Source organism: Lobosporangium transversale (assembly GCF_002105155.1).
Source record: "Lobosporangium transversale strain NRRL 3116 chromosome Unknown BCR41scaffold_23, whole genome shotgun sequence".
NCBI classification, from domain to species: Eukaryota; Fungi; Mortierellomycota; class Mortierellomycetes; order Mortierellales; family Mortierellaceae; genus Lobosporangium; species Lobosporangium transversale.
Window position 1 is genome coordinate 461,865 of NW_019029001.1, and position 24,052 is coordinate 485,916.

The window sequence follows — 24,052 nt, forward strand, 5'->3', positions numbered from 1 at the left end:
CGTGGTTTTCCACTACACTAAATCTACGTTCATAACGAAGTGTCTGCCTTTGTACGACCTTTTGAGACACAATTTTCATAACCTTATTCAGCAATCTGCTGTACGGGAGCTATCAGAATCTTGTGCCTTTCCGCCCAAGCACAAAATATATACATGTTATTCAATAGTAAAAAGCAGCAAGTATGAAGGACACAATAACTCTTTATTTGACAGATGTGTGAATCAAGGCATAGTGGTTTAAAATAATAGCGCTTTTTTATTTTTACATGTTGCTGGTGAAGAACCACTTGTCAATCGAGGCATCGATGGGAGCGGGTGCCTTGGCTGAGGCAGCAGGAATGCTCTTGGCGATTTGGTCGTCAGCAGCAATCTTATAAGGGCTGTTGTCAACATGAAGGTTGGACCTAATGAACCCAAAGATAAAAAACATTATATGTCAGATTAGGCAATATCCAAGATACACATGGTTTACTTTTCTCATGGCCAACTTACACTTTGATATCATAAGCTTCTGCCTTAGGAGGGATTTCCCCAGTGATGAGACGCTTCCAGGCATGGTGGGTCTCCTCAATGACTTTGGTTGCGTAGGCCTTGTCCTTGGCAGCCCCATTGAATGCAAATTCATTTTCGGGCTTGCCATCGGGCTTCTTGTAAATGCGGAACCAGTCACGAGTAGCATCAATGAGGCCAGGAAGGTGCTTCTCAACATCAGCGATATCATTGAGCTCATCAGCCAAGGGATCCTTAATATCGATCACAATGACTTTCCAGTCAGTCTCACCTAATTATCGCATTATCCCAAACGAAAAACGAGGACAATAAATAGACAATATTAGAAGGCTGCTCATCATCGTTCTGATAAAGCTTGGTTTGTATTTGTTTCCAACAGGAGGTACAAAACAATAGTGTGGAGTAATGTTGAACTCCTAAATCATGCAATCATGCAAGAGACCGATGGAAATGATGACGGGAAATAAAAAAAAAAACGTCTATGTTCTATTCCTTACCCTCATCCAAGAGAGCGATAACACCAAGTGCCTTGACTTGCTTGATTTGACCGGTGTATCCAACCGACTCGCCAATCTCACAGACATCCAAAGGATCGTTGTCTCCACGAGCCTGAGTATCATGATCGATATGAGTAGGGTCCTCCCATGTCTGTAAAATCAGGGGTGATAAATATATAACAATTGCAGAACGCTGAGTAACCGTTGATAACCTACTTATTGTAGCCAATTTTTTTTTTTCTTTTTTACCTGAGGCAACGCGCCATAATTCCAGATGTAGCCGTGATGGGGGAAGCAGTTACGAACGAAGCGAAGTTTGCCCTTCTTGACATCTTGCTTAATGGGGTTAAGTTCCTCATCCTTGGAGATTTCAAGCTTGGCATTGGTCCATCGAGGGATCTCAACGATCATGTTGTACACGTTCTTTGCCTCATTGGTATATAGGGGAATGTCATGGAATGGCGAAATAGGGGTGCCGTTCTTTTCTAAACAAGGGTAGTGATTGATAAGGTTGATATTTAATCTACTGGATGCTGTTCAATCTATTACCATGTAAATGACGAACTGATGTTTTACTTACCAATAAAGACACGGTGCTCAAGAGTGTTGGGTGCACCAATGACACGGGTGGAATATTCAGACATGTTGAATAGTGAAGAAGCAAAGACAGAGGATGAGTGAAAGGATGCGTGACGAGGCAGTTGGTGCAAGGAAATCAGACGACAAGAAGTAGGAGGAAGGAGAGATGTGGAGGTAGTTAAGCGAAGAGGAATGCGACAAAGGCGAAATGAGGTTTTGATCAATGACGCCAGGTTGGAAAAGCTGAATTGATTGAGAGGATGTTAGTGTGGTGTGGGAAATGTATAATGATCCGACATATCTGCCAGAAATGTCGTGCTTTTTGATCAATGGTATCACGTGTAACCCTGATCTTCCAAAAATTAAGTGACTGCGACGGGATGTCGCGCCACAACTAAAATTTGCAACAGAGTTTCGGGCAGTCATTCTCCAGTTAGGGAAATCTTTGTATCGATTGGACATTTTACTCAAGAATAGGAGTTGATGTATTATATACGAGAAATTAACATTATGGGTTAATCAAAATATCTAATACAGATGCGTTAACATCAGATCCATTTGAACCTCTGCCATAACCAGCAGGTCCTATTATTGTGCTCACATAACGTGTGGCCCCATATAATCTAATCCATGCTGAAGTTACTCCATTACTGCGAATCATATAGTAGATTAACCATGAATTTCTCACGCGATCCAAATAAAAATAAATGACAAAATGCCCCTCCATTAATACATTGACACATCCACTTCATCTATTCTTCCTTTTGTCTTTCATGAACTGATTGTTCTTTTTTTATTCTTCCTTTGAATGGAACGTGTCTTGCTGTCTTTCCGTGATGATCATTGAATCCCGTCTCGTTGTTATCCTGCTCACTTTCACAGCTGGAGGTCTATTCTTGGCCATATCCCACCACACGGCCAATCTCCATAATTATAAACCCATTGCAATCGATATTCTCGACCATGCTCACATACATAATGACAATACTCCGCTAGGAGAATATAACTATTGCCAGGCATCACGGCCAACGTTGAAGACATATCCATCACCTAAGGTAAAATACAAAGCATCTAAGTACAACAGGATAAATCCCATGAACGACAGCTTTGCTCAACCTCATATTTCGTTAATGACATTTATAATATAATGCTATGCATTCTTTCAGTAGCTCGGTTCTCCTTAACCAAGGCAGCATTTAACTGTTCATTTATTTTTTTTATTTTTATTTTTTTTTTGGGTTTTAGTTAAAGGGATCAACCTTGATGAATTCACAGATCTTTATTCGTCATGGCGATCGGTAAGCCTTTCAGCTTTTTCTCTCTCAATCTTTTTTGTAAAAAAATGCGACAGAAGCCACGTTTTCATTTTACTGATGTCTCTTGGCCACATTTTTCAAAATAGCACGCCAATTGCTGTCCTACCATTAGATTTAAATCTGACGTGGGACTGCACTAATGCGGATGCATTTGCCTTCACAGGATTCCGTACAAAAAAGGACGAACGTGCACCTTTTCAGTACGCTAACGTGGTTGCTCATCAAGTCGTTACAACCTCGGGATCACCTTTTGCTGCAACACGTATGTGGAAGGGCAACTGTATGCCGGGCCAATTGACACCTGTAGGAGCCATGCAGCATCGCAAACTGGGCGCAGCTCTTCGTCAGATCTATGTTGATAATCTAAAATCGCTACCTGCTGACTATGACCCCGAAACTGTTTACATTCGCAGTACTGGTAAACTTATTTTTTAAGTAAAAGTCAACGATGGGAATATAGTCATTTACTTTAGGACATCAGCGAATGTCCGATATCTATCTGTATATTTATCCTCAGTTCTTCTTCATCACAACTAGACTTTTGGCGTACAAAGCAGAGTGCGGAGAATTTTATGGCAGGACTCTATGGCATTCAGCACCACTCAGAATCTTCACCGCCTCCTGTGTTGCATATTCATACTCTTCCAACTGAGATTGACTATCTGACTATAAATTCTGGGGCCTGCCCGCGCGTCTCACAATTGCGAACCGCGATTGGCAAGTCCTCCGAGGCCTTAAGGAAGCTACGAGAGGATAATGTTGAGTTCAATAACGAGTTGATTGAGATCTTGGGCGAAGAAAAATCATGGTCTGGTTATTTGGACACGGTCATGCCCAGGATATGTCATAAAATGCCATTGCAATGCAATGGAGATAAATGTGTGACCTCTAAGGCAGCCAAAAGGATACTTGACAATGTTCATGTCCAAAATACAGTGATGTATCGAGATGGCAACGGCGTGCTTGAGTTGTTGCAATTAGGTATCGGACCTTTGGCAAGTGATATTAAGCAGAACTTGTTAATAGCCAAGGAAGGTAATAGCAAAGTCCGGTTGAGCTTTTACTCTGGGCATGACACGACCATCCAGCCATTGCTGGGTATGTTTGACGCTGAAGACCAGCAATGGCCTCCTTATGTAAGCTATTTATGTTACAAAAAAAAAAACTTTTCAATTCAGGAATTTCCTTAACATGGGTTCAAGGATATGACATTAACATTTGACGGCCTATTGTCATTCTTTTTTTTAGGCATCAAACATAATACTAGAACTCTGGAAATCCTCCCCCGGTGAGCACTTTGTCCGTGTCCTTTACAATGGCGAGGTTCTCGATGTGAAATCGAACTGGTGTGATCTTGAGTGGTGTCCTTTTGATACCTTCATTAAGTATCTGGACAGATTTATTCTTAAAGACCTCATGGCAAAATGCCAGAGTCAGTAAAATAAAAGCTTTGATAGCAGAGAGTAAATATGTGTAAAAGTAAAAACACCACTTTCGCAATTACATTTTAGTATATGTCATTGCTCAATTCCCTTTCTTCTCCTCGCGAGTTGCTCAAATCTCAACATTCTAGTAGGTCGTCGCATCATGGATGATGAGCTATTCGGTGCCAAATCCTCAATGAAAAGATTGGGCCTGCCAGAGTGATCAAGCAAACCATTCACACAGACATGTACCTATAAGTTTGTAACATACTGTAATGACGTATTTATTGCTCTACATTATTTCTGCAATCGTTATCCATTCCACCGGCGTTGAACTGGTCTTTGGCTGGATGATACCCTTTCCTATGATCAGCAATATAGAACATCTTACCTGTTTTCATATACCAAGAGTCAATCCGAGGCGCGTGAAATGGCTGAAATTAGTCCATCATTAACTGCTTAGTTAATCGGGCAGACAAAATGTCTCACATCTTTGTCCTTAAGTATCATTTTTTGGCTTCTTTCTCTTCTTTCTTCTGTTTCATACTCTCTTTATTTATCTTCTTGCTCTAGTTTCCTATTCATAAACAACGACTTCACCACATCATGAATGAACAAAACAACACAACCGCTGATAATCACAATATCCACGGCCCCAACTTTGTCAGAAAAATTGTTGATAAAGTCACCGGCAAGCACCACCAAGGTCATTCCGATAAAGAACATCATGGGGATGGCACCCCCAAGCATCATCAGCAGCAGCATAATACCCATCATCAGTATGGCAGCCCTGTAAACCGCCACGACAATGCATATGTTGGCGAAGCTGAAATCGTAGGTGCTCATGCCATCCCGCCAATGACAACACATGCGGATCCAACTTATCGTAACGAACAGCAACGTCAGAAGGCGCATGTGCAAGCGCAGAAGCAGACCCAGGCCTTGTCCAACCCTTCAGCGCAGCAGCCCGCAACCACTAATGTTGTGCTCCCTTTCCAGGGTGACCCTACGGTCGGTCATAATTATCACGCTGCCGAAAATGAACGCCAGTGACCATTTGTATAAAATATCCTTCATTAGCTCCCAAAAGTAGTATATGACCCATCTTTTCAGACCTGCTTCATGCATAACATAATTAATAAACATTGTTAGCTTCATTTAGTTTCCCAGACTAATACCTCTGATGTAATAATCCTTCTCTCAACTTGATCAAAATCTCACTCGTACCCATACCTGGTTCGCTATGATGGTGAATGTGGCCCTTCTCTCTTTTTGTTACTATTCACAGATGTTCAAGACCTTGGACTTTTATTTTATTTTTGATAAAGAGGATTCGCGAGGACATGTAGAATTCATTAAAGTATATTTATTAAGACGTTAGCTCACGCCTTCCGGCACCAGATCAATATTATATTTACACTCTTTTCTTCTCTCTAAGAGACAATATTACAAGGACCTACAAGAACATTATTTACCTTTTTTTTCCTTTGTAACAATTTGTCTCTCTAAACGAACAACGTTATAAAACTGAAGGACTATCTAGTCTAGAATGTAATTGATACCTAATCCTCCGAAGAGGATCGCTTTATAGGCCCCAAAAGTCTAGTCACGTTCCCTCTTTTTTTTTTTTTTTTTTTTTTTTTTAATAACAAAGGGCCCTCTCAGGGCTATGGGATTTATTTTCTACACTCCATGAACAAAATACTCCAACGCTCCTTCGGTAAGCTCTTCGGGTGCCGCGCGACTATTGCCACGGCTCATCATCGTGTTTAACGTCGAAAACATACTGTTGCAAGAAAGGGGTCGCCCCATTCTTTAATGGTTGTCATCTGCCACTGTCTTTACGAGCTCTGCGGCGATGGGTCTATTTTTTTTTTTTTTTTTTTTTTTTTTTGATAACAAGGACCCACGAGGTCATGTAGGATTTATTTAGATGATTTAGATGTTAGCTCTATAAATGGGTTGCCCCATTACTGGGGTCGCAAATAAAGCGGTATCCAATAATCGGCCGAAGCCGCATCGTCATACTGCCACAGTACTACATCCTGTTCATAAACCACGTCAGCATTGAGTAGACTTCCTTGGTCCCAGAGGACCTGTGGCACGGCTCTACTCCCTACTTGGCCTGTTGTGCGCGAAGGTCATCCTTTAGCCGCTGTCCTCAATCATCAAAAATTTACAGCTTTCCAGGCGCTCCATAATCGCCAATTCCACCTGCTGCCGGTAGCTTGCCGCCACTCGCCGGTCTGCCTCAGTCCTGATCACCTTCACATCTGCTGTTCGTCGTTGTCCCTGGTGAGAGCCAAAGAATTCACCTCTGCTACGTCTGTGCCTCCCAACACAGTTGCGTCCCCTGGCGCGTTTGCTCACAGAGGTGATACCATTGTCTCTTTCCCAGTTGACGGTGACTTTGCAGCGTCTGTTCCAGATTTCAGTCCTGCCGAGTTCCTCGATTGACTTGACAAAGCGGCAAACAATGTACCTTGAGATCGATGCTGTGGTTCTGAAGATCGTCTTCCATTTTTGTATCAGTTCCTTCGGCACCAAACCGTGGTACAAGTCTTGGACAGTCCAGTGGGCATCCTCACCCTCGTTCCTCCGTCCCATATCCACATCTTCCTCACCAAACAGAGTGCTCGCATGTCGAATCTCTCTGACGCCCTTGAACATCGCTTCCAAAGAGCCCCAAATCACGTTGTCGGCTACAGGTGTAAACGAGGGGCCTCCTTTATTCAGGTTTGGCTCCTGTGTTTTCCCTTGTTTGTCTTCCCAGAGCTTCTTCTCCTTCACTAATGCTCTTTTGCCATCCTTCGTGATGAGTTCTATGGCCTGCTTCCAACCTTTCAATTGCTCGTCCAGTGTCATGGGACATCGCCAGAGGTGTTCTATATCCTCCTGCTCCTGTTCACACATCCTGCAGATGTCAGTCTCATACAGGTCCGGTCGCCACTGCCTCATATAAGTGAGTGTAGGAAGCATACCATGGACCTTCTTTATTCTGTGCGCTCTCTTGTGACAATCTGCTGGGCTGGTGAAGAGGCCTCTAAGCGTGTTGCCATCGTGAAGAATATGCAGGCTTGCTTTCCATTCTAATTCTCGCCAGTCTGTAATATAATTCCTGACTCTGTTCTGAGACGCCCACAAGTAATGTGTTCTCACTACTGATTGGAGTTTTAGCAGGTGTCTAAGATCATCCTCCACCACCTCGTTCTCGAAAATAGCGTGACAGCGCAGATCGTTGTGTTCCAGTCCTTTGATTGTCCACATTTCGCTAAAATGAGCATCTTTGGCGGCTTGGTCTGCCCTTATATTGCCTCTATTCCCAGCATGGCCTTTGACCCATTTCACAGTTACCTTCCCGCCCTGCTTAAAGAGCGCTCTCGAAATGGCTGCCCACCACACTGCGTACTTGGATCGCAATCGCTGCCGTTCAGTGCTTGTTTCTCGCTTTTGAGCAAGGTCCTTGAACTGAACCACTACCGCCATGTTGTCTATGTAGACAGTCGTTGGAACGTTACGGGGACTGACTAGGATGGCTGCGTACAGTCCTACTAGCTCTGCCTTGGTGGATGAAGCATACCCATCGACTCTACCTGGCGATCTTGTAGATCGAAGAGCCATGATATTTGAATTTTGAATTTTCTCTGCATTTTCTATAAGTGCACAATGCTCAAATCACGTGATAAGAACACTTAAAGGGAATATGGTAGTCTTGAATAAACTTCTGTAAAACCGCAATTGATACTTTTGCTGCTTTCAGTCTAATCCTCTGCACCTAAAAAGTAGCAGTGAAAATGGCATGCAAGCAGGCTTGGGTTCTACTCCCAGGTGAAAAAAAGAAGAGTAATGCAAGAAGCGGTGACACGGAGTCTCGAAGCGGCATGGGCTGATTAAATCCACAGCTCTTCTGTCGTCAATAGTACTTCCAAGATCAGAAACAATGCCTCAGGTCAGCCGTCGCTCGAATGCAAACCGCGATATTCTATTAACCAAGGCATCGAACATTTTTAGCCTTTTTCTGACTCAGTTATCATGAACGAATGAATATGAACACTTTTATTCTTGCTCACTGTGTCAAAATTCTCAGATCAATTGTTTCTCTCATTACGCATCATTTTCTCAGGTTAGCACTAACCCTCGCTCCTAATTCAATTAAAGACGTTTTTATTTATTTATTTTTTTTGCGATGAATATATTATCATAATTTTAGAGGACTATGGATGACTGTGAGTAGCAATCAAAATGAATGATGTTCATTAATGATCGTAATGCTTGATTAAAAAGAGAAATGAGGGGCCCTCTATTTATTAAATGTTGAACTCAACTTTACAAATTTATACATAGACTTTATCTGTTTAGATCATGTTTGTATCTTGCTGCGTACAAGATCAAGCATGCGTTCGTTGACAGCGAAGACGTTTTACTTTAGATGGCACTACCTTCCCTAGACAGAGCGCGTATTTGGTGTATATATTTACTAATCAAGATGCATGGATGATTGCTGAGTCTTGAATGTCTGAACATTGGCAATACGTTTGCGGGCGTTTTCTTAGCGCAATTCCTTCATCCACTACCTAAAAAAAGAAAAAAAACCTGGATGGCAGTAATGAAATGACATCTCTTCTTGCTATGTGCGTGTGGCATTCCAATATATAGATATGTATTCTAACAGCCTTTTAGAGTCATACTTTTGACCTTTGAAGAAGTTTGTTCTGGATAATAAAAAAACTGTCAGTCTAATATGTCATCTATTTGCTGCTAGGTGCCGGTGCAAATGTCAAGGAAGACAATTCTCTCACAGTACGAAAAGGATAAAAAAGCGAAGACGCGTGGCACTTGATCTAGATTGCAAAAGCTCCAATTAAACAATTATGATGTAGAAGGGTTGTGGTTCACCGGGAAAGATATAAATATGAGATATAATATTATTACGCTTACTATCCCTTCTATTTGATGGTTAAACCATTTCTATGCCGAGGAATGACTTTCTGTTGCTGTGGGTATAGAAAATACTATTGTTCTACTTTCCGTGCCCCGATTATGACAAACATATGGGGCCTTGCAAGCACATGGAAGCCTACAGCAAATTCGATGTCAAACGCAATGCTGGTCCCACGCATATCCAGCCTGAGCAGGTCCCAAAACATGATCGATATCATCAGTTATCTCGCTGCCTTTATGACGACAACCGCAAGCAGAAGAAGCTGAAAAGAGAAAAAAAAGAGGGGTAGGTGACTGAGTTACAGAGATCTGCTGCTCGCTTTTTTAGTGAGATCTTTTCAAATATAAACGGTTTGCTTAACAAAATTCTTGTAATTGAAAAGGACTGACCAAAAAGAGCGATCTCTGGTTACAGGAATGCACAATCTTGTCATAGACGTGGCTGTGAAAGATTAGTAACTCCTAACTCGTCTAAGGGTGTTTGCTTACACGCATATTTTCTAGACTACACTAATTTATATGGATTTTCTGTAGTTCCTTGATTCCTCCTCAGCCTCCAATGGTGCTTGACGTTTGGTGCGCAATGGACAACTGTCTTTTATCCATGGATATGCTCCATCCTTGTCTGTTGGCTGAGGGTAGAGGGTCGCTGTTGGTATATTAGATGACTTCAGACGACGTTGTCTCTGATCATGAAAAACAAGGATCCCTTGCAAGCACATGTAGGTTGCAGGAAGGGTCCGCGATGGATTCACTGTCAAACGCACGCAATACTGCACCTGCATGTACCCAACTCGAGTAGGCCCGAAACACGGCCGATATCAATGATCATCTTGGACGGTCTCTCGAAGGCTTTCTCTCATCATTTCTGCTACGACAACTAAGAGAGAGCTGAAGAGAAGGAAAGAAAAAAGAATAGAGCGAGAGGAAGCTGCCGCTGAATTGTCTAGATAGAATAATAACGAGATGATGGACGTATGGAGGAGAATGGGCTCCTTTGCGATTGATGTAAGTATAACGCGACTTCCACATAGGGAAAGGCAAGCTGTTGCAGATCTACAGAATATGGTTCGTAAACTAGAACCAAGTAATAAATCAGCTGACCCCTTTGTTTTCGGCCAAGATTTTGTTACTTCGAAACGCGACCGTGGCTCTCTAGAAAGGAGTAATATGGCAACTACAACAAGAAGACTAGTTGGTTCTGAGTTGATATAATGACATCTTCTTTATTGGGGTCAATGACAAGCTGCTTCACGCGTTTAATTGAGGTTTCACCTTGTACGGCATGATGAATAGTTTTTACGGTTATATTTCACGTTCCTCACTCCTTTCCTGAAGATTCCTTGAGATCTTTTGTTAGCTTAAAGCATCATGTCTCATCGAATCTTTTCCATGACTCAATCTCAATATGTCTCGCTGGCCCCAGGTACAGCCTCTTCGGCTGTAGTTTGAGGGGAGAGGGGCCCACTGTTGGGCAACAATTCTGTTTTACTCTACCTGCCAGCCGACATCTGTAAACTTCCTTTTATTATTACAATTTTGACTGTTGTATTTTTTCCATTAGTGCTTTACCTTCCTGACCTACTTTTTTTCGACTCCGGCTTTCAAACTTATTTACGTTATGGTCCAATATACACAATTTATCGTACTCTTAAAATATCTCATGGGGTTTAGGCAGTATCAAATGATCAAATGGTGGATCTAGGTTAAAGAAGATGAGGAGCATCTTCACCAATCAAATATAATGCAGTTTTCAGCAAGACCGATGCAAAAAACATGCTGAATTGTGCCTATATATTGAATCTTTGTTTCATGGCTCAATGTTCATTTATATGGCAATCCTCCTCTCAATGAAGCAACGGACTTCTTTTTTTCTGGGGGCTGCGCAAATCGGTTTTAGGTCACAAAAAAAAGGGGAGGACACACAGTTCTATTCAGCACTAAGATATCTATCAACCGCCTATTGCCTTAATGCCTCTTCCAAGTATAAGTAGATCAATAGCTGTTCATGTATATGCATACATACTAGCGTGTTATCACGGCACTAAGGAAAGAAATGTATGGCCTTGGATGATTCTGACCAGCATTTACAGTATTAAACAGTATGATATATGAATGTGATACCTGTTGCCACAAGACATCAAGAACAATGAAATTTTATTAAGGAGCTCCAATCGCCCTGAATGCTTCGTGTGCAAAAAAAATAAAAATCAAAAGACCCTATTGGCTACGTGCGTGTCATGCGCAGACAATTAGTATGCCTCTCTTCGTGGCGATATTTAAATGTTGGTAAATCCATGGCCAACACTTTTTCTTTTTCCCTCTTGTCCACAGCCATTGATCCTAAACTACTCTAGTTCTCTCCTTCCTTTCGCCCCTCCTCCTCCTCATACATACGCATACGCACAAAAGACTAAAAAAAGATCCATACTGACTTTCTCGCGCCAGCAACTTCATGCGACGCCATTATTGATATCGGGATGGACTTATCGTGGGCTAGCCAACCAAAGCAGGTGCTGGGGATGCCACAGAATCGGTTTCGAGCGCGTTTAGGGCACTTTCTTGTTTTAAACATACCAATGTTATTTCATCAGCTAAAAAATTTTGTTGGATCAGTGGATCAATGGATTTTTTTTATTATTCCCACGCGTCATGTTGAACATAGTGGGCCACACTTAATCCTGGTGGACTGGTCCCGGAACCAAACTACATGTTCTACATTGGCTCTCTAAGTTCTTCATAATTAAGAGATTAAAACTATATGTTGGGTACTAATCAATAAAATAACTAATTAATCAGTTAGCATTTGGTTCATAGAAACGCCTTTTAAGTGGCAAAAACGCGGTAATAACAGACCGAGGCTATGCATTGGTTGAGGACACGAAGATTTCTGGCAGTGACAAGGCTCCGATTGTAACGTGTGTCCCGACCCATCGTTTTCATGCTTACTACGGATCCATCAATCTATCATCGGTAAACCTGAGCTCAATACAAGTCACCCAGATTACCGTAAACTATTGCTAGAAATGATCCATCCAGAATCTGAGTCTAGAGGCGATGCTTTTCAGGTCATCCCTGACATTCCTCATTTCTACTGGTAAGTGAGGAGAGGCAGCGGCAAGGGCTCTCAAAGAACATTGTTTTGTTTTTTATTGAGCCCTACTGTACGCCCAGCGCTGAAGGAAAACTCTCATTTTTATTTAACCAATTTGGGCACGAGTATGTGATGGGTCCTTGCGCACAAGATTGAGAACGTACAAACAATCCCTCCTCTTGAAAGGAAGAGCGAGCCTTTCATCCTTAGGCAGGCTATTCCGGAAGATATATCTTATCTGATTCATCTCAGTACTGAAGAGCGAGTCAGCTTTCACATAGAAATTAGTATATATTATGGCCCCGAATATTAGGATTATACCGTTCGCGATATCCATGAAGGTACTGACGTCAAAAAGCCAAGTACTTGCGGTACTCGAATCATTCTGGATACATTCACAAGCAGAAACGTTGACGACACAGTTACTTCAACCCATTTTGGCCCAGACTCGAGATTTTTGTCTTGAGGGATGAAGTGGATCTTCATAGTTCTTTATATCCTATTCTGAGGCGACTAACCACCATCCAAATGAAGCGCCTCAAGGCCGCGAAGAGTAGCCTCATTGCTGCTGCCAAAGAAGAAGCCGAAAAGATTGACCCAGAAACATTTTCCCTGGCTCTTCAGCTTCATTCAAAGCATCCTGTTATCGCTATCTTGGGGTCCAGGGTCGCAATCGCCGACCATGATCCAGGATTCAGGCACTATGTACGCATCAATAGCGATCCCGAGTTCATTCATGTCGTCACACCAGAGCTCGAGAAGCGCTTAGCCAAGTCTGCGATCCTCAAGGTCACAGGGGGGCTACACCTGGGTTTTCATCGAGGGTTATTGGCAACGAGGGCAAAGGTGTCGAGATCGTCTTGGAGAAAGGCAAGCATGGATATTAATGACTGGGCGACCCTAAGATATGAAAAGAGCGCGTAGGAATATCGTAGCTGGCAGGCTATGGGAAATGTTCCTGAAATCTACGCCGTCTCGCTCGCACCCTTAGCATTCAACAACTTGCTCCTTGGCGAGTCATCACATTGATACTTTTTATTGGTAAATAATTGAGATAAAATAACAGCCATCATAATATAATAATTGAATAAATAAAGTAAGATAGATTAGAATAAGAAGTTGTTTAATTTTATAAAAAAAACAAGCTGTGTACATGTGTGCTTTTCTGTTTATGTTAAAATAACTAGATGCTAAGATGATTGATTAGGTTGGGTGTCGGAGTCGGGAATTTACTATTTACAACTAACTATCCTGGCATTCTGGCATCCTGGTATCTTTTTTTTTTTTTTTTTTTGAGTTCATTAAAAACTATTCGTTGGAAACGGGTTCATTATCACAGTAATTGTGAGTCGGTAGACATTACTATAGGAGAGGCATGATATGCCTGCTGGGTATTTTGGATCTTTAATAGGAGAGATTCGTGGATCGTCGCCACTCGCTGACTGCTTCACGCAAACGTGTTCTCTTCTCATCAAGCCCTGAATAGATCGGTGTCGGCAGAGGGTTTGTACGCTGGTAGATCGCAGCCATGGCCATACTTGGGGGTGGTGTCGTGGGTGGTGTCTTTGTAGTGCCACTACCAATAGAGGGCGGAAATGGATATACTTGGCTTGTCGAGAACAAAGGTGATGTTGGAGATGGGGATGAAGCCTGGGAGGAGTTATTAGACCAGCCAGATATCGAAGGGGTTGAATGCATGCTACTTAAGGTCGTGCTGGAAGGGTACGACGAATTCATGACCATATTAGACTGCTGAGACTCTGCTTTAGGGTCTATTGTCGACTGGGATTTCCTGCGCAAGACAGAGTTCAAGAAAAAATCATCATCACAGTCCTCATCAATGATGTAGGGAGACAATGGAGGTTTTTCCTGTGCCGAGTCAATGGTGGCCATAATAGTGTGGTCTTTCTCTCTGTCATCGCCTTTATTATCGCCATCCCTATCGTCTCTAGCATCCTTAGTATTCTCCTGTTCGTATTTAGTTTCGATTGCATACGTGCTCTGAACCCTGGGCCCACTCCCACGGCTTTCCTCATCTGTAGTGGACTCGATTGAGGTCATTGAAGAGTCTGAGGGTCTGGATGCATATGAATAATCGGATTGCTTTGAAACATCTGAGGACCAAGACGAACGACGCCCCAAAGACATGCAAGGGGAGACGGCTCCAGCACGAAGACATTCAAGAAATGTTGATTTCGGAGACGTCTTGGTCAGGTCATCCTCCTCAGCCATAGTCTCAAGGGGTAGCGATTCTTGTGAACCTTTGAATACGGTAGAATATATTATGGCATCATTGTGCCCATGAAGAACAGGGGATTCTTCAGTGGTTGCCATGCTACTGGATTGGCTCGAAGTCTGCAGATGTGGTGAGACAGTGGGTGAGGATGAAGAAGTATGCAAGAACTTGGGGACAAACTTGCCCAGTAACCTTGAAGATCGCCTCGAACGTTTGGAATTACTAGATAAAACAGAGAGATGCGGTGATGGCGGTGACATTGGGTCCTTGGGTGATAATGATGCCTCTGTGATGCTATTCTTGCGCATACCCATCTTATGCAGGAGGTATGAGCCCTTGCCTTCTTTCTTCTCCTGCTCTACCCCTGTCGATTTAGCGGAAGAAGAGGAGAGCGTCTGTGCAGGCGGTTCGACCGCCATCTTTGTTTTAGAGCCAGGTAATACGTCATCTTCCTGAAGAGAGGCTGTCTCTGAAGAGCCATCAATTACATCTTCATCTTTCACTGTCGCCTCAGAGACGTGGGCGTCGGCCACATCCTAGAGAAAATGGAAGGTTCAGATATAAAAAAGGAAAAGTTTAATTTCATCCACTAAAAATCAGATCAGAAGAAATCGACATCTTTCGACCATTTTTTTAATGTCCCCTCCCTACCTTGACAGAGGTTGGGGGAGTGATCTGGTGCTCAACAGTATGCACAAGAGAGCCGCTCTTCAAAGGCCGCTCGCTATCATTAACAGCAACTATACCGGCTATTGATGTGCGTTCAGCCTCGCATATGGCCTGATTATTCTCCTGCTCAGAAGAACATGCCACCGACGATATCGATGTCATAGTAACCGTCGGAATAATCGAAGGTGCGTCTAATTTGTCAGCGCTGTTCCCCATGGGGTTGAGCGCCCATGACGATTCCTGCTCTGAGCTTTGTCGAAGAGCAGCCAAGACACCATAAACGAGACTGCCTCCATTCTCGCTAAGATGTTTGCGACGGAGGTCCTTGGTTGAGAAGGGATTAAGTGCGCCTTTCTCTTCACCTTCTGCGTATTGAGCTGAACCTCGGATCTGCTGAGTATTCTCCAAAATGAGGGATCTTGGACGCGATGTTAAGGGTGATGGGAGAAGTGACGATTGGGTGGTTGCACAGGTAAAAGAATGTGTTGGGGAAGAGTTGAGGGGTGTGTTGCTATCGCTATTAGCTATAATGTGGTTACACTTGGGACTCTCATTCTGCAAAGGATTCTGGTACAGAATTGACTTGTTTTCCAGAGAGGATGAGATAATTGTGGGAGTTATGGAAATATCTGCAGTAGTTGAACATAGATTATCATGGGGGGAAGAAGATGAAAGTTGCGATAATGACAGTGGGGATGTGGAAGAAGAAAGTGAAGAAGGGGTTGTTGAAGAAGAGCGACGAGGTACGGAAACGAGAGATGATCGTCTGGAAGGATTCCAGAGGACACTATTCAATGAACTTCGTTGACTAGATGGAGTAGAATATGTGTTAAAGCGATAGGACTCGCCTTCGGCGAAGGACAGAGGTGGACAAGACTTTACGTATGCATTGCTCGAGAGTCGTCGTGCACGATTGAGCAAAGCTTCGGCAGTCTGCGAAGTATTAGAAGAGTGTAGTAGTGTAGTCATGGTTGCAATGTCTATGTTGTTGACGAATTTGAAAAGATAAAAAAAGGGGGGGATAAGGTTGTCTTGGTGCTACAAATACAATTATACTTGTAGTATTTTTGAGGTGTATAGTGAAAGTGAATGAGAAAAGAATGAGTGCAATGAAGACAAAAGAATGCACATGGAGGACAGAAAGTGAAAAGAGAGAAAGAGAGAAGGAAAGGGAAGATATCAATGAATGAGGACAGAAAGAAGAGGAAGAAGAAGAAGAGGAGGAAGAAGAAGAAGGGAAGGGGAAGGGGAAGGGGAAGGGGAAGGGGAAGGGGAAAGGAAAAAGGGTCAGCGAAAAAGAATGTGTAACAGCCCCGCGGACATATTGAAATAACAGAGATGGATGGGAAACGAAAAAGCGATGCCCAAACAAAAGGGCTGTCCCCCCCATCCAACTCATTCATCAATCAGGACTAAAGATACATATATATATATATATATATATATATATTAGCATTAATGCTATACCATTATGCATCATGTATTGTTCCCCTAGAAGAATACAAGAAAATATACAATCACCAATCCATCAATACCAATTGATGCCAGCTACAAAGAAGCACCATCCATCTACATTCCATGTATACATCAATATATATACCTTAAAAAGATATCATTCAGAAAGTACACATTTTTCATATATTCTTCATCGTTATTGCTCCACCACATCAACAGTACCAGGAAACAGGTATAACTTTTTATTTTATTTTATTTTTTTTGGTCTGAATAGCCTATGTGTTACTACTGCCTTTCACCTCGTCGCGTTCTATTCACAACGGTTGTTTGAATAGGGTCCCTCCTCGACAATTCGACAACTATCCAATATCTCCTCCCCTTTTTTTCCCTGTCAATTTTGTTCTCTACATCAACCGATTTTTGGTTTTTTGTTCGATCCACTTTGAAAGATTTATTTTTCCTGTCATGCAGGCTGTTTTCTGCTTCATTTTAACAAAAGAAACATAACAATGCATAGCCAAGCAGGAAAAAAAAAAAAAAAAAAAAAAAAGACACATGGCACACTTGTTACATTTTCATTGCATGGGTTACGGTATCTATCATGGAGTGTCTCTTGGGCCTAGAAAAAACAGTGAATGTAATCTCCGCTACAGCGGCTAAACTAAAAAAACGCAGGTTGATAGGCGGAAAACAAGCAAACTGGGAACAAGTTGGTTGGCAGAAATACGATCTGCGCGATGTGTTTGCACACAAAAAGATGACAAGCGCAATTAGGTCAACTCTGCGCTGCCCTATTTTGAATCCCTGTGCTTCCTTTCCCCTTTTTACACACATCTTCAGACTCGAGGGAGGGAAAGAATGCGGTATGTACTACCGTCTCGCATGAGTCGATTTTTGTCTACAAGTAGACAAGGCGCATTGTCACCGAAACTACGACAGACAATGTTCTATTATAAAAAAAAAAATCCAAAAAATAAAGAGCGATTCATTCCAGAACATCGTCGTCCAAGAATAGAATGATCACAACAGTGGATATAAAAAAATCAACATTAACTAAAAACAACGGCTTTGCATGATATGTGTAACTTTGCTCCATCCAAACAACCCAATCCCTCTTACTGATCACGCACATGCATACACTGGAAGCACGCGAGTACAATACAGCGCTGCAACCAATTGTCTTATTCCTGTCTATTTTTCCTCCCTACAACATCCACAGCAGATTTTTTTTTTTTTCTGATTAAGAAGGAACAGACTCTTTATGTCTTATTTGTTTAGAGTTCTTGCTGCTGTAAGAATTGCGGTTTGTCATTCAATTTTTTTTTTATTCATATATCTTATTTAATCATTACCTTGCCACGAAAAAACCATGCGGATCTCATGCTATTTTAGCTTTTGTTTATATAGTACTTTTGGATGACCCGTATACATTCACCTTGCCTTTTTTTTTTCTCGTCATTAATGAACCCAAGGCTTTTTACATTGCTTGGCAACAGGATAAAAAAAATGTATAGGACAGTCAAACTGCAAAAAATAGATTGCAGAATGTAAAGAAGGTGCAGCAAGATGACCAACACTCCTCCCTAAAAAAAAAATCCCCTTTGGATAAGTGCTCACCTCCTTCTAGCTGCATCATTGTAATTTTCGACAATAATCGCCTGAATCCTTCCTCGGATATAACGTCATGTCCATGAACTCTAAAAAAAAAAAAAAAAAAAAAAATCGACTTTTCAGCTACCAAAAGAAAAAAACGCGTCCGAGTTGTTGAACCAATTCCTGGTTTAAAAAAAATAGATATGAATATAATATTACCAATAATAATAATAATGACAAAGTTCGTTATTCTCTCATAAATGTATTCATGTTGGACATGTAAGACGTCGCAAAATTAAAAAAAAAAAAAAAAAAAAAAAAAAGACCAGTTGCCACCAACTCTTTGCCCTCTTTATGTGCCTATATATTTGGAATACTTTGTCATCGTCACTCAACAATGTTTATGTGTATACAAATGACGGAGCAGAGGGCGCGGAAAAAGAATCCCACTTCTCTCCTTTCCCTTTTCCTGTACAATGAAAATAAACAACAGCATCAGGGGAAGAAGGATGGACGAGATTATGTCAAGCGTACACATATACTTGCATGAATCCACTAAACAAGTCGGCGCAGCCCTTTTCTTTTTTAGGAGGGCAAGGTGGGACGAATTTCAAGGGAGCAAAATTCTCTCTTCATAGTACAGCCAGCTTGCTTAAACAATGCATTACGTGGTATTCATGCACTGTGGTCTTTGGAACTTTCCTCTTTTTTTTTTTTTTTTTTGTACGACGTCCATATATATATACATGTATATTTATATTTCTGTATAGAAAATAATGTTAAGATAGTGCTCATCTTTTTATCTGGCGCAATTCATCCCCTATTACACACTGATCTGATTTTACTGAATGGTCTAATAAAAAATGACCCACTTTCTCTAGACTTTAGATTGCTCGAATACGCATATCCTCAATCTTCTTTTGAATTTCAGCCGGTGTCCTATCCAGCTCTTCTGCAATCATCCTCTTCTTGTCACCTGATAGCAAGTTGTATTGCTCGCAAATATCGCCATCCACAGTTCCCTATTTAAATTTATGTCAGTCTTAGTCGCTAAAATCAAGTAATTCATTGTAAACAGCATTTTTTTTTTCCTCTTCGTTTATTTACCTTCACAGGAACATGATATCCACGGTAACTCAAGTGATCACGGCCCGCCAAAGGAGGCATCTCATTCCGCATATGCATCTCCAGTGTCTGGAAAAAATCGATATCCTCCTTGGTCTGGAACGGGATAAATATACCAATTCCACCCAGGAACGATGTATACAAAATCATTTCGCGCCCTCCTGCCACAAAGCTTGTCTTAGCCAATGACGTTAAAATGTCACCTACATGGTAATGTGCCAACATGTCCACCTTGTGTGCGGCTCCATGGAGATAACCCTTTCCCACAGATTTGGAACCTGCCTCGTCCTCATCAATCTCTTGACTGAGCTTCTGCGGCAATCGATTGACAAAGAAGTTACCAAACTTGTCTCCTGCAGCCACAGTGTCGTAATCAATCATTGCAGAGCACGTAACCCATCTCGGTGACTTGTCATCTGCGAAAGTAACGATCTTGTTGTCTGCAGGAATGTATGATGCATAGTGAAGTGATTCTTGCACATCTCCTATAATGATGCGCCCTCCTTGATTGTGCAACGTCACGATCGCATTTGGAATCATGCGGTTTTCAGTCTTCCTGAGAAGTTTACGCTTGCCAAGATCGTATACGCGTAAAATCTTGCCGACACCTGCCAAGAGACGACCCTGGAAATGAAGGAGTGCTTGTGGCACTTCCTCTACTGGTGTTTTATGGACCAACTCCAGACCTTTGCCTTCATTTACAAACTTGTAAATATGGATGAAGCCCGATGACAGCGATTTTGGTTGCAAAGTCAAATCTGCTGCTGTGCCGACTGCCAAGAACAACTCGTTTGCTTCGACTGCAAAATTAAGTACCGCTACACTCAATGCAGCTTCATTCTGCTCGAGCTCGAGCGTAAATGTTGTCTCCCCCGTTGCTGGGTTGAGGATCCTGATCAACGATGCCCATTTGCCGGGCAAAGATCTAGCATGTCCAAAGACGACAGGGTCGAGTTCTTCCTCCTCCCGCATAGCGAATCCAAGCTCCTCAAGCCTCTTCTTCTTTTCCAGTGTGGAGTAAGTCTGATGATCGGTTTCAATGACCGCAATTGTTTTGTGTACAGGGTTGACAACAAAGCGGCGTGGCGTGTATGTCAGTTGGATAGCTGTCTCATTAAAGACTTGTCCAAATTTTTCGATAGTAAAAATCTTGAGCTCCTTTCCTGCAATTGCTACAACTCCCTCCAGACACTGCTTGGACGTAAAGCTGGCTGCATACTCCAGTGCTTCGTATGATAATGGGTTCAGATGAATACGCGACTGCAATTGGTAGCTAAGCCATGGTCGGCTTGAGAGTGCTAAAACTGAGGGATTGCCTGCCATGTTCAATTCAAAAAGTCGAACTGCACGTGCGCCTAAGAAACGTGTACGAGTGTCCGAGAGCTGACCTGTCGTCTGATCCAAAACAGTGCGGAGCAAGACTCCGTTCTGCAAACCGATATTCAAGTATAATGTTGTCAATGATCCTTCAGAGATTTGATCCGGCATGTCGATCATAACTAGAGATTCAGGGATGGCTGATAAAGCCTGTAAACTTAGAGGTTCTAGACATGATGAAGCATCTAGGCTGAGAATACGGACCGTATTATCATCGCATCCAACAGCTAAGAAACGAACACGCCTCCTTCCTTTAGGCAAGGGCTGAATGCTAAGGCAAGTGACATTGCCAGACATTTCCCTACGCACATGTGATTCGCTTAAATTTCCGACATCATCGACTTCAAAATAGACAAGCTCACCACCAGTCAATGCGATCACAACTTGTTGCCGATTTGTGGCCGCGCGTACAATCTGTCTGCCTCCTGGAGCCCTCCATTCTGTTACCTGTTTGTTAGCGCGAATATGTCGGATGCCCTGTGGATAGACCTGAAGCAACGCATCTTGGCCAAGCTGCTGGACTGTGATCGTTGGTGTTGTTGCTAAAAAGCCAGTATCAGTAACCTCTTCCACTGTTTCGCCAATAGAAAGTACCAGTGTTGCATTAGAGAAGGAAACAACAATATATTGGTCATATAGATCGTCAGCTGTCAGTCGGGTAGTCCAGACTGCTGTTGGGTTAGCAGGTAGGGGCGACACAGCCATCTCCGTAACCTCTAATCCATGTCTCAATATCCTCATCGTTGAACGTGCACCTCGGCCACATAGCGCGTAAATCTGTGGCGTATCTTCGTCAGTAAGATTCAAAACCTGCATGAGAATCAAATTATCAAAGACGAGAAATTAGCTAGTCGATACGAAATAGTATGCAAAGTAAACCAAAAAGCATATATAGCACGGCTATGTACCTTGGCATCTGTCAAAGGAGCCATACTGGCTAGTTCATCAACTAGAAGCAAATTCTCCAGTGGCCTTGGTTTGAAGTATACTCTGATATTCAGATGTTCGCCGTCAGCTCCCATAAAGTCATTACTGGAATATTCAGGGGTATCATCATCGTCACCCAATTTTTCGAACTGGTAAAAATGACTACACGAATGGAGCGTCAGATTTCTGTAAGTTTTTTTTTGTCTCATAAAAAAAAAAAACAATGAAATGATGTTGATGTCAATCAAGCATCGAGAACTTACTGATTTCCAAATTCGCTGGCGACAAATAAGAATCCGCTCTTCAGAATACAAAGCCCTGAGGCGACCGAAACTGTGTCAAAGTACTTGATTTTAATTTCGTTTACGGTGTCCCCTGTGTAGTCAATCGTGACCTTGTATAAATCACCTTCTTCGCTTTGTAACAATAAGAAGAATGAGTTCTTTTTATTTATTTATTTTTTTTTAAAAAAAAAAAAAAAAAAAAAAAAAAAAGCGTTATTTTTCATGTTTCGAGACCACTCTCTTTGATCTATTTTTGACAATTTCCATGCTGTGACCAAAGTGTACCTTCATTTTATGAACGACTCCTGATACGATCAATAGTCCTCTGTCCTTGTTCTCCAATGGGCTCTCCCGTCTTGGTATAGGTACTGAGAGAGTAGCGGAGGCGATATGCTTATAAGTAATATAATTTTCTGAACACACTAAAACTCCTGACGGCCCATCAGTGCCACCGGGTACTATAAGAAAATCATTTACAGTTTACGGAAGGAAGTACATTGCTCAGACTTTCGATCTTTCAATTCACGTCACCCCCAAAGAACTCTCATAACATCTTTAAATATATCCTTCATACCTGCTACTAGCATATTTGCTTTGCGATCGACTGCTTCGCTCCATTTTCTAACAACATGATTCAGACCAAGATCTAATTCGTAGTATGTCAACATCTAAAGCATGTGGGTAATCGAAAAATAAATTAGTTTACGTAAAATACTAACGACCAGCATATTTCTAAAGCGCCCTGACAATGTTCCTCCATTGTACCTTTTCAGTTTCCCTGAGAGCCTCCCCCTTAGGATCCTGATCAGCCTCTGAATAGTCAACTTCCAGGCACGCAAATATAGGGTTTTCGAACCCAACATCGACTCCTGTGCAATAATGTACAATTGTATGGGACTTATGCGCTTCCAAAGGCGATCCAATCGTTAACCTAGCCGCGATATCTCTGTTCAAAATATACACGAGTTTCTGTTTTTCCATCGAACCTATAAAAGGAATAAAATAAATTAACTTTCAGGGCTAAAACATACCTTTCTTACTTATTAGATTGAAATGGATGATTTTCAGCTCCTGATTTCATACTACCCTTGGCTGGTCTCCATTACTGGTTATACTTGCTTACCAATCATGACGGCACGACCCTTCGGATCTGTGGCAAGGTACTGTCCTGGCACAATTCTTCGACATCCAGACTTGCCAAATGTCTCCTGATGTACCTTTTCAAACACATTCTTGGCCGGGTTATATTCCAAAATAACGATCCTTCCTGAATCTGATCCAATGACAATGTAGTCTGATACGGTCCAAGTATGCAGTCGAGGTAATAATAAACAAAATGTTTTTTTTTTTTTTTTTTTTTTTTTTTTTTTAGTTAAAGCGCGCCAAACATAAAAAAGACACCTATCGTTATTACTATTAGCTTTCAAAGTACCTTTAGATGCTCCAGTCAGGCGAAATGAAGCTAGGGATCGGACAACACCAAATACATCGTGAGAGAGAATAGAATGGACCTTTCCAGTAGTTGTGTCTGGCCTAAGCAACTCGATCCTTGAGACATGAGAGACAATAAGCTCCTGCTGACGAGTCCCTGAGAAGTTACCAAGGATCGCCTGGTTAATGGCATTGGGGGCCTGCAGGGTCAAGTTATACAGAAACATGGCTCAGGTTCCGTCAGTCGTTTTTATAATTGTCCCGCTTGAAGAAAATGAAAATTAGCAAGAATGGAGGCCAGAGGATGTGGAAATGAGTAATTGCTTTTTTTCTTTTTTTTTTTTATTTGTGGCTGAAAATACGTCATTCGGGCAAGAGGGAACAGCACAATCTTGGCCCAAAAACAAAGGGGTTGGTTGATTTCTTTTTACAGCCAGTTTGTTCAGGCGCTTGCACACTGATTTTGTTCTAGTTTACGAACCATATTCTGTAGATCTGCAACAGCTTGCCTTTCCCTATGTGGAAGTCGCGTTATACTTACATCAATCGCAAAGGAGCCCATTCTCCTCCATACGTCCATCATCTCGTTATTAT

The 24,052-nt window shown here is 42.1% G+C and overlaps 6 protein-coding genes across 6 annotated transcripts; 2 read left to right on the forward strand and 4 right to left on the reverse strand.

Moving 5' to 3' along the window:
* Positions 1 to 183: 183 nt before the first annotated feature.
* On the reverse strand, positions 184 to 1,869 carry BCR41DRAFT_355687 (inorganic pyrophosphatase). Its single transcript, XM_022024520.1, has 5 exons — positions 1,588 to 1,869; positions 1,257 to 1,492; positions 1,008 to 1,158; positions 493 to 781; positions 184 to 404 (listed from the first exon to the last, which is right to left on the reverse strand). Exons 1-5 carry the CDS (start codon positions 1,649 to 1,651, stop codon positions 263 to 265), a joined length of 882 nt encoding a protein of 293 aa, XP_021880494.1. The 5' UTR covers positions 1,652 to 1,869; the 3' UTR covers positions 184 to 262.
* A 178-nt stretch (positions 1,870 to 2,047) lies between these two features.
* On the forward strand, positions 2,048 to 4,382 carry BCR41DRAFT_355689 (histidine phosphatase superfamily). The gene is made up of 5 exons (XM_022024521.1): positions 2,048 to 2,641; positions 2,832 to 2,884; positions 2,989 to 3,320; positions 3,440 to 4,038; positions 4,151 to 4,382. Exons 1-5 carry the CDS (start codon positions 2,423 to 2,425, stop codon positions 4,340 to 4,342), a joined length of 1,395 nt encoding a protein of 464 aa, XP_021880495.1. The 5' UTR covers positions 2,048 to 2,422; the 3' UTR covers positions 4,343 to 4,382.
* Positions 4,383 to 4,416: 34 nt separating this feature from the next.
* BCR41DRAFT_95482 (hypothetical protein) lies at positions 4,417 to 5,504 on the reverse strand. The gene is made up of 2 exons (XM_022031097.1): positions 4,718 to 5,504; positions 4,417 to 4,596 (listed from the first exon to the last, which is right to left on the reverse strand). Exon 1 carries the CDS (start codon positions 5,239 to 5,241, stop codon positions 4,879 to 4,881), a length of 363 nt encoding a protein of 120 aa, XP_021880496.1. The 5' UTR covers positions 5,242 to 5,504; the 3' UTR covers positions 4,417 to 4,596; positions 4,718 to 4,878.
* A 6,789-nt stretch (positions 5,505 to 12,293) lies between these two features.
* Positions 12,294 to 13,285, forward strand: BCR41DRAFT_397248 (hypothetical protein; the record flags this gene model as incomplete). The annotated part of the gene is made up of 2 exons (XM_022028877.1): positions 12,294 to 12,364; positions 12,784 to 13,285. The coding sequence occupies 2 exons, from the start codon at positions 12,294 to 12,296 to the stop codon at positions 13,283 to 13,285; spliced, it is 573 nt and encodes a 190-aa protein (XP_021880497.1).
* A 351-nt stretch (positions 13,286 to 13,636) lies between these two features.
* BCR41DRAFT_355694 (hypothetical protein) lies at positions 13,637 to 16,551 on the reverse strand. Its single transcript, XM_022024522.1, has 2 exons — positions 15,249 to 16,551; positions 13,637 to 15,133 (listed from the first exon to the last, which is right to left on the reverse strand). The coding sequence occupies exons 1-2, from the start codon at positions 16,233 to 16,235 to the stop codon at positions 13,766 to 13,768; spliced, it is 2,355 nt and encodes a 784-aa protein (XP_021880498.1). The 5' UTR covers positions 16,236 to 16,551; the 3' UTR covers positions 13,637 to 13,765.
* Positions 16,552 to 19,093: 2,542 nt separating this feature from the next.
* On the reverse strand, positions 19,094 to 23,762 carry BCR41DRAFT_355695 (CPSF A subunit region-domain-containing protein). Its single transcript, XM_022024523.1, has 9 exons — positions 23,460 to 23,762; positions 23,151 to 23,321; positions 22,793 to 23,013; positions 22,602 to 22,695; positions 22,313 to 22,485; positions 22,007 to 22,185; positions 21,725 to 21,905; positions 19,422 to 21,626; positions 19,094 to 19,336 (listed from the first exon to the last, which is right to left on the reverse strand). Exons 1-9 carry the CDS (start codon positions 23,683 to 23,685, stop codon positions 19,199 to 19,201), a joined length of 3,588 nt encoding a protein of 1,195 aa, XP_021880499.1. The 5' UTR covers positions 23,686 to 23,762; the 3' UTR covers positions 19,094 to 19,198.
* Between the last annotated feature and the right edge of the window lie 290 nt (positions 23,763 to 24,052).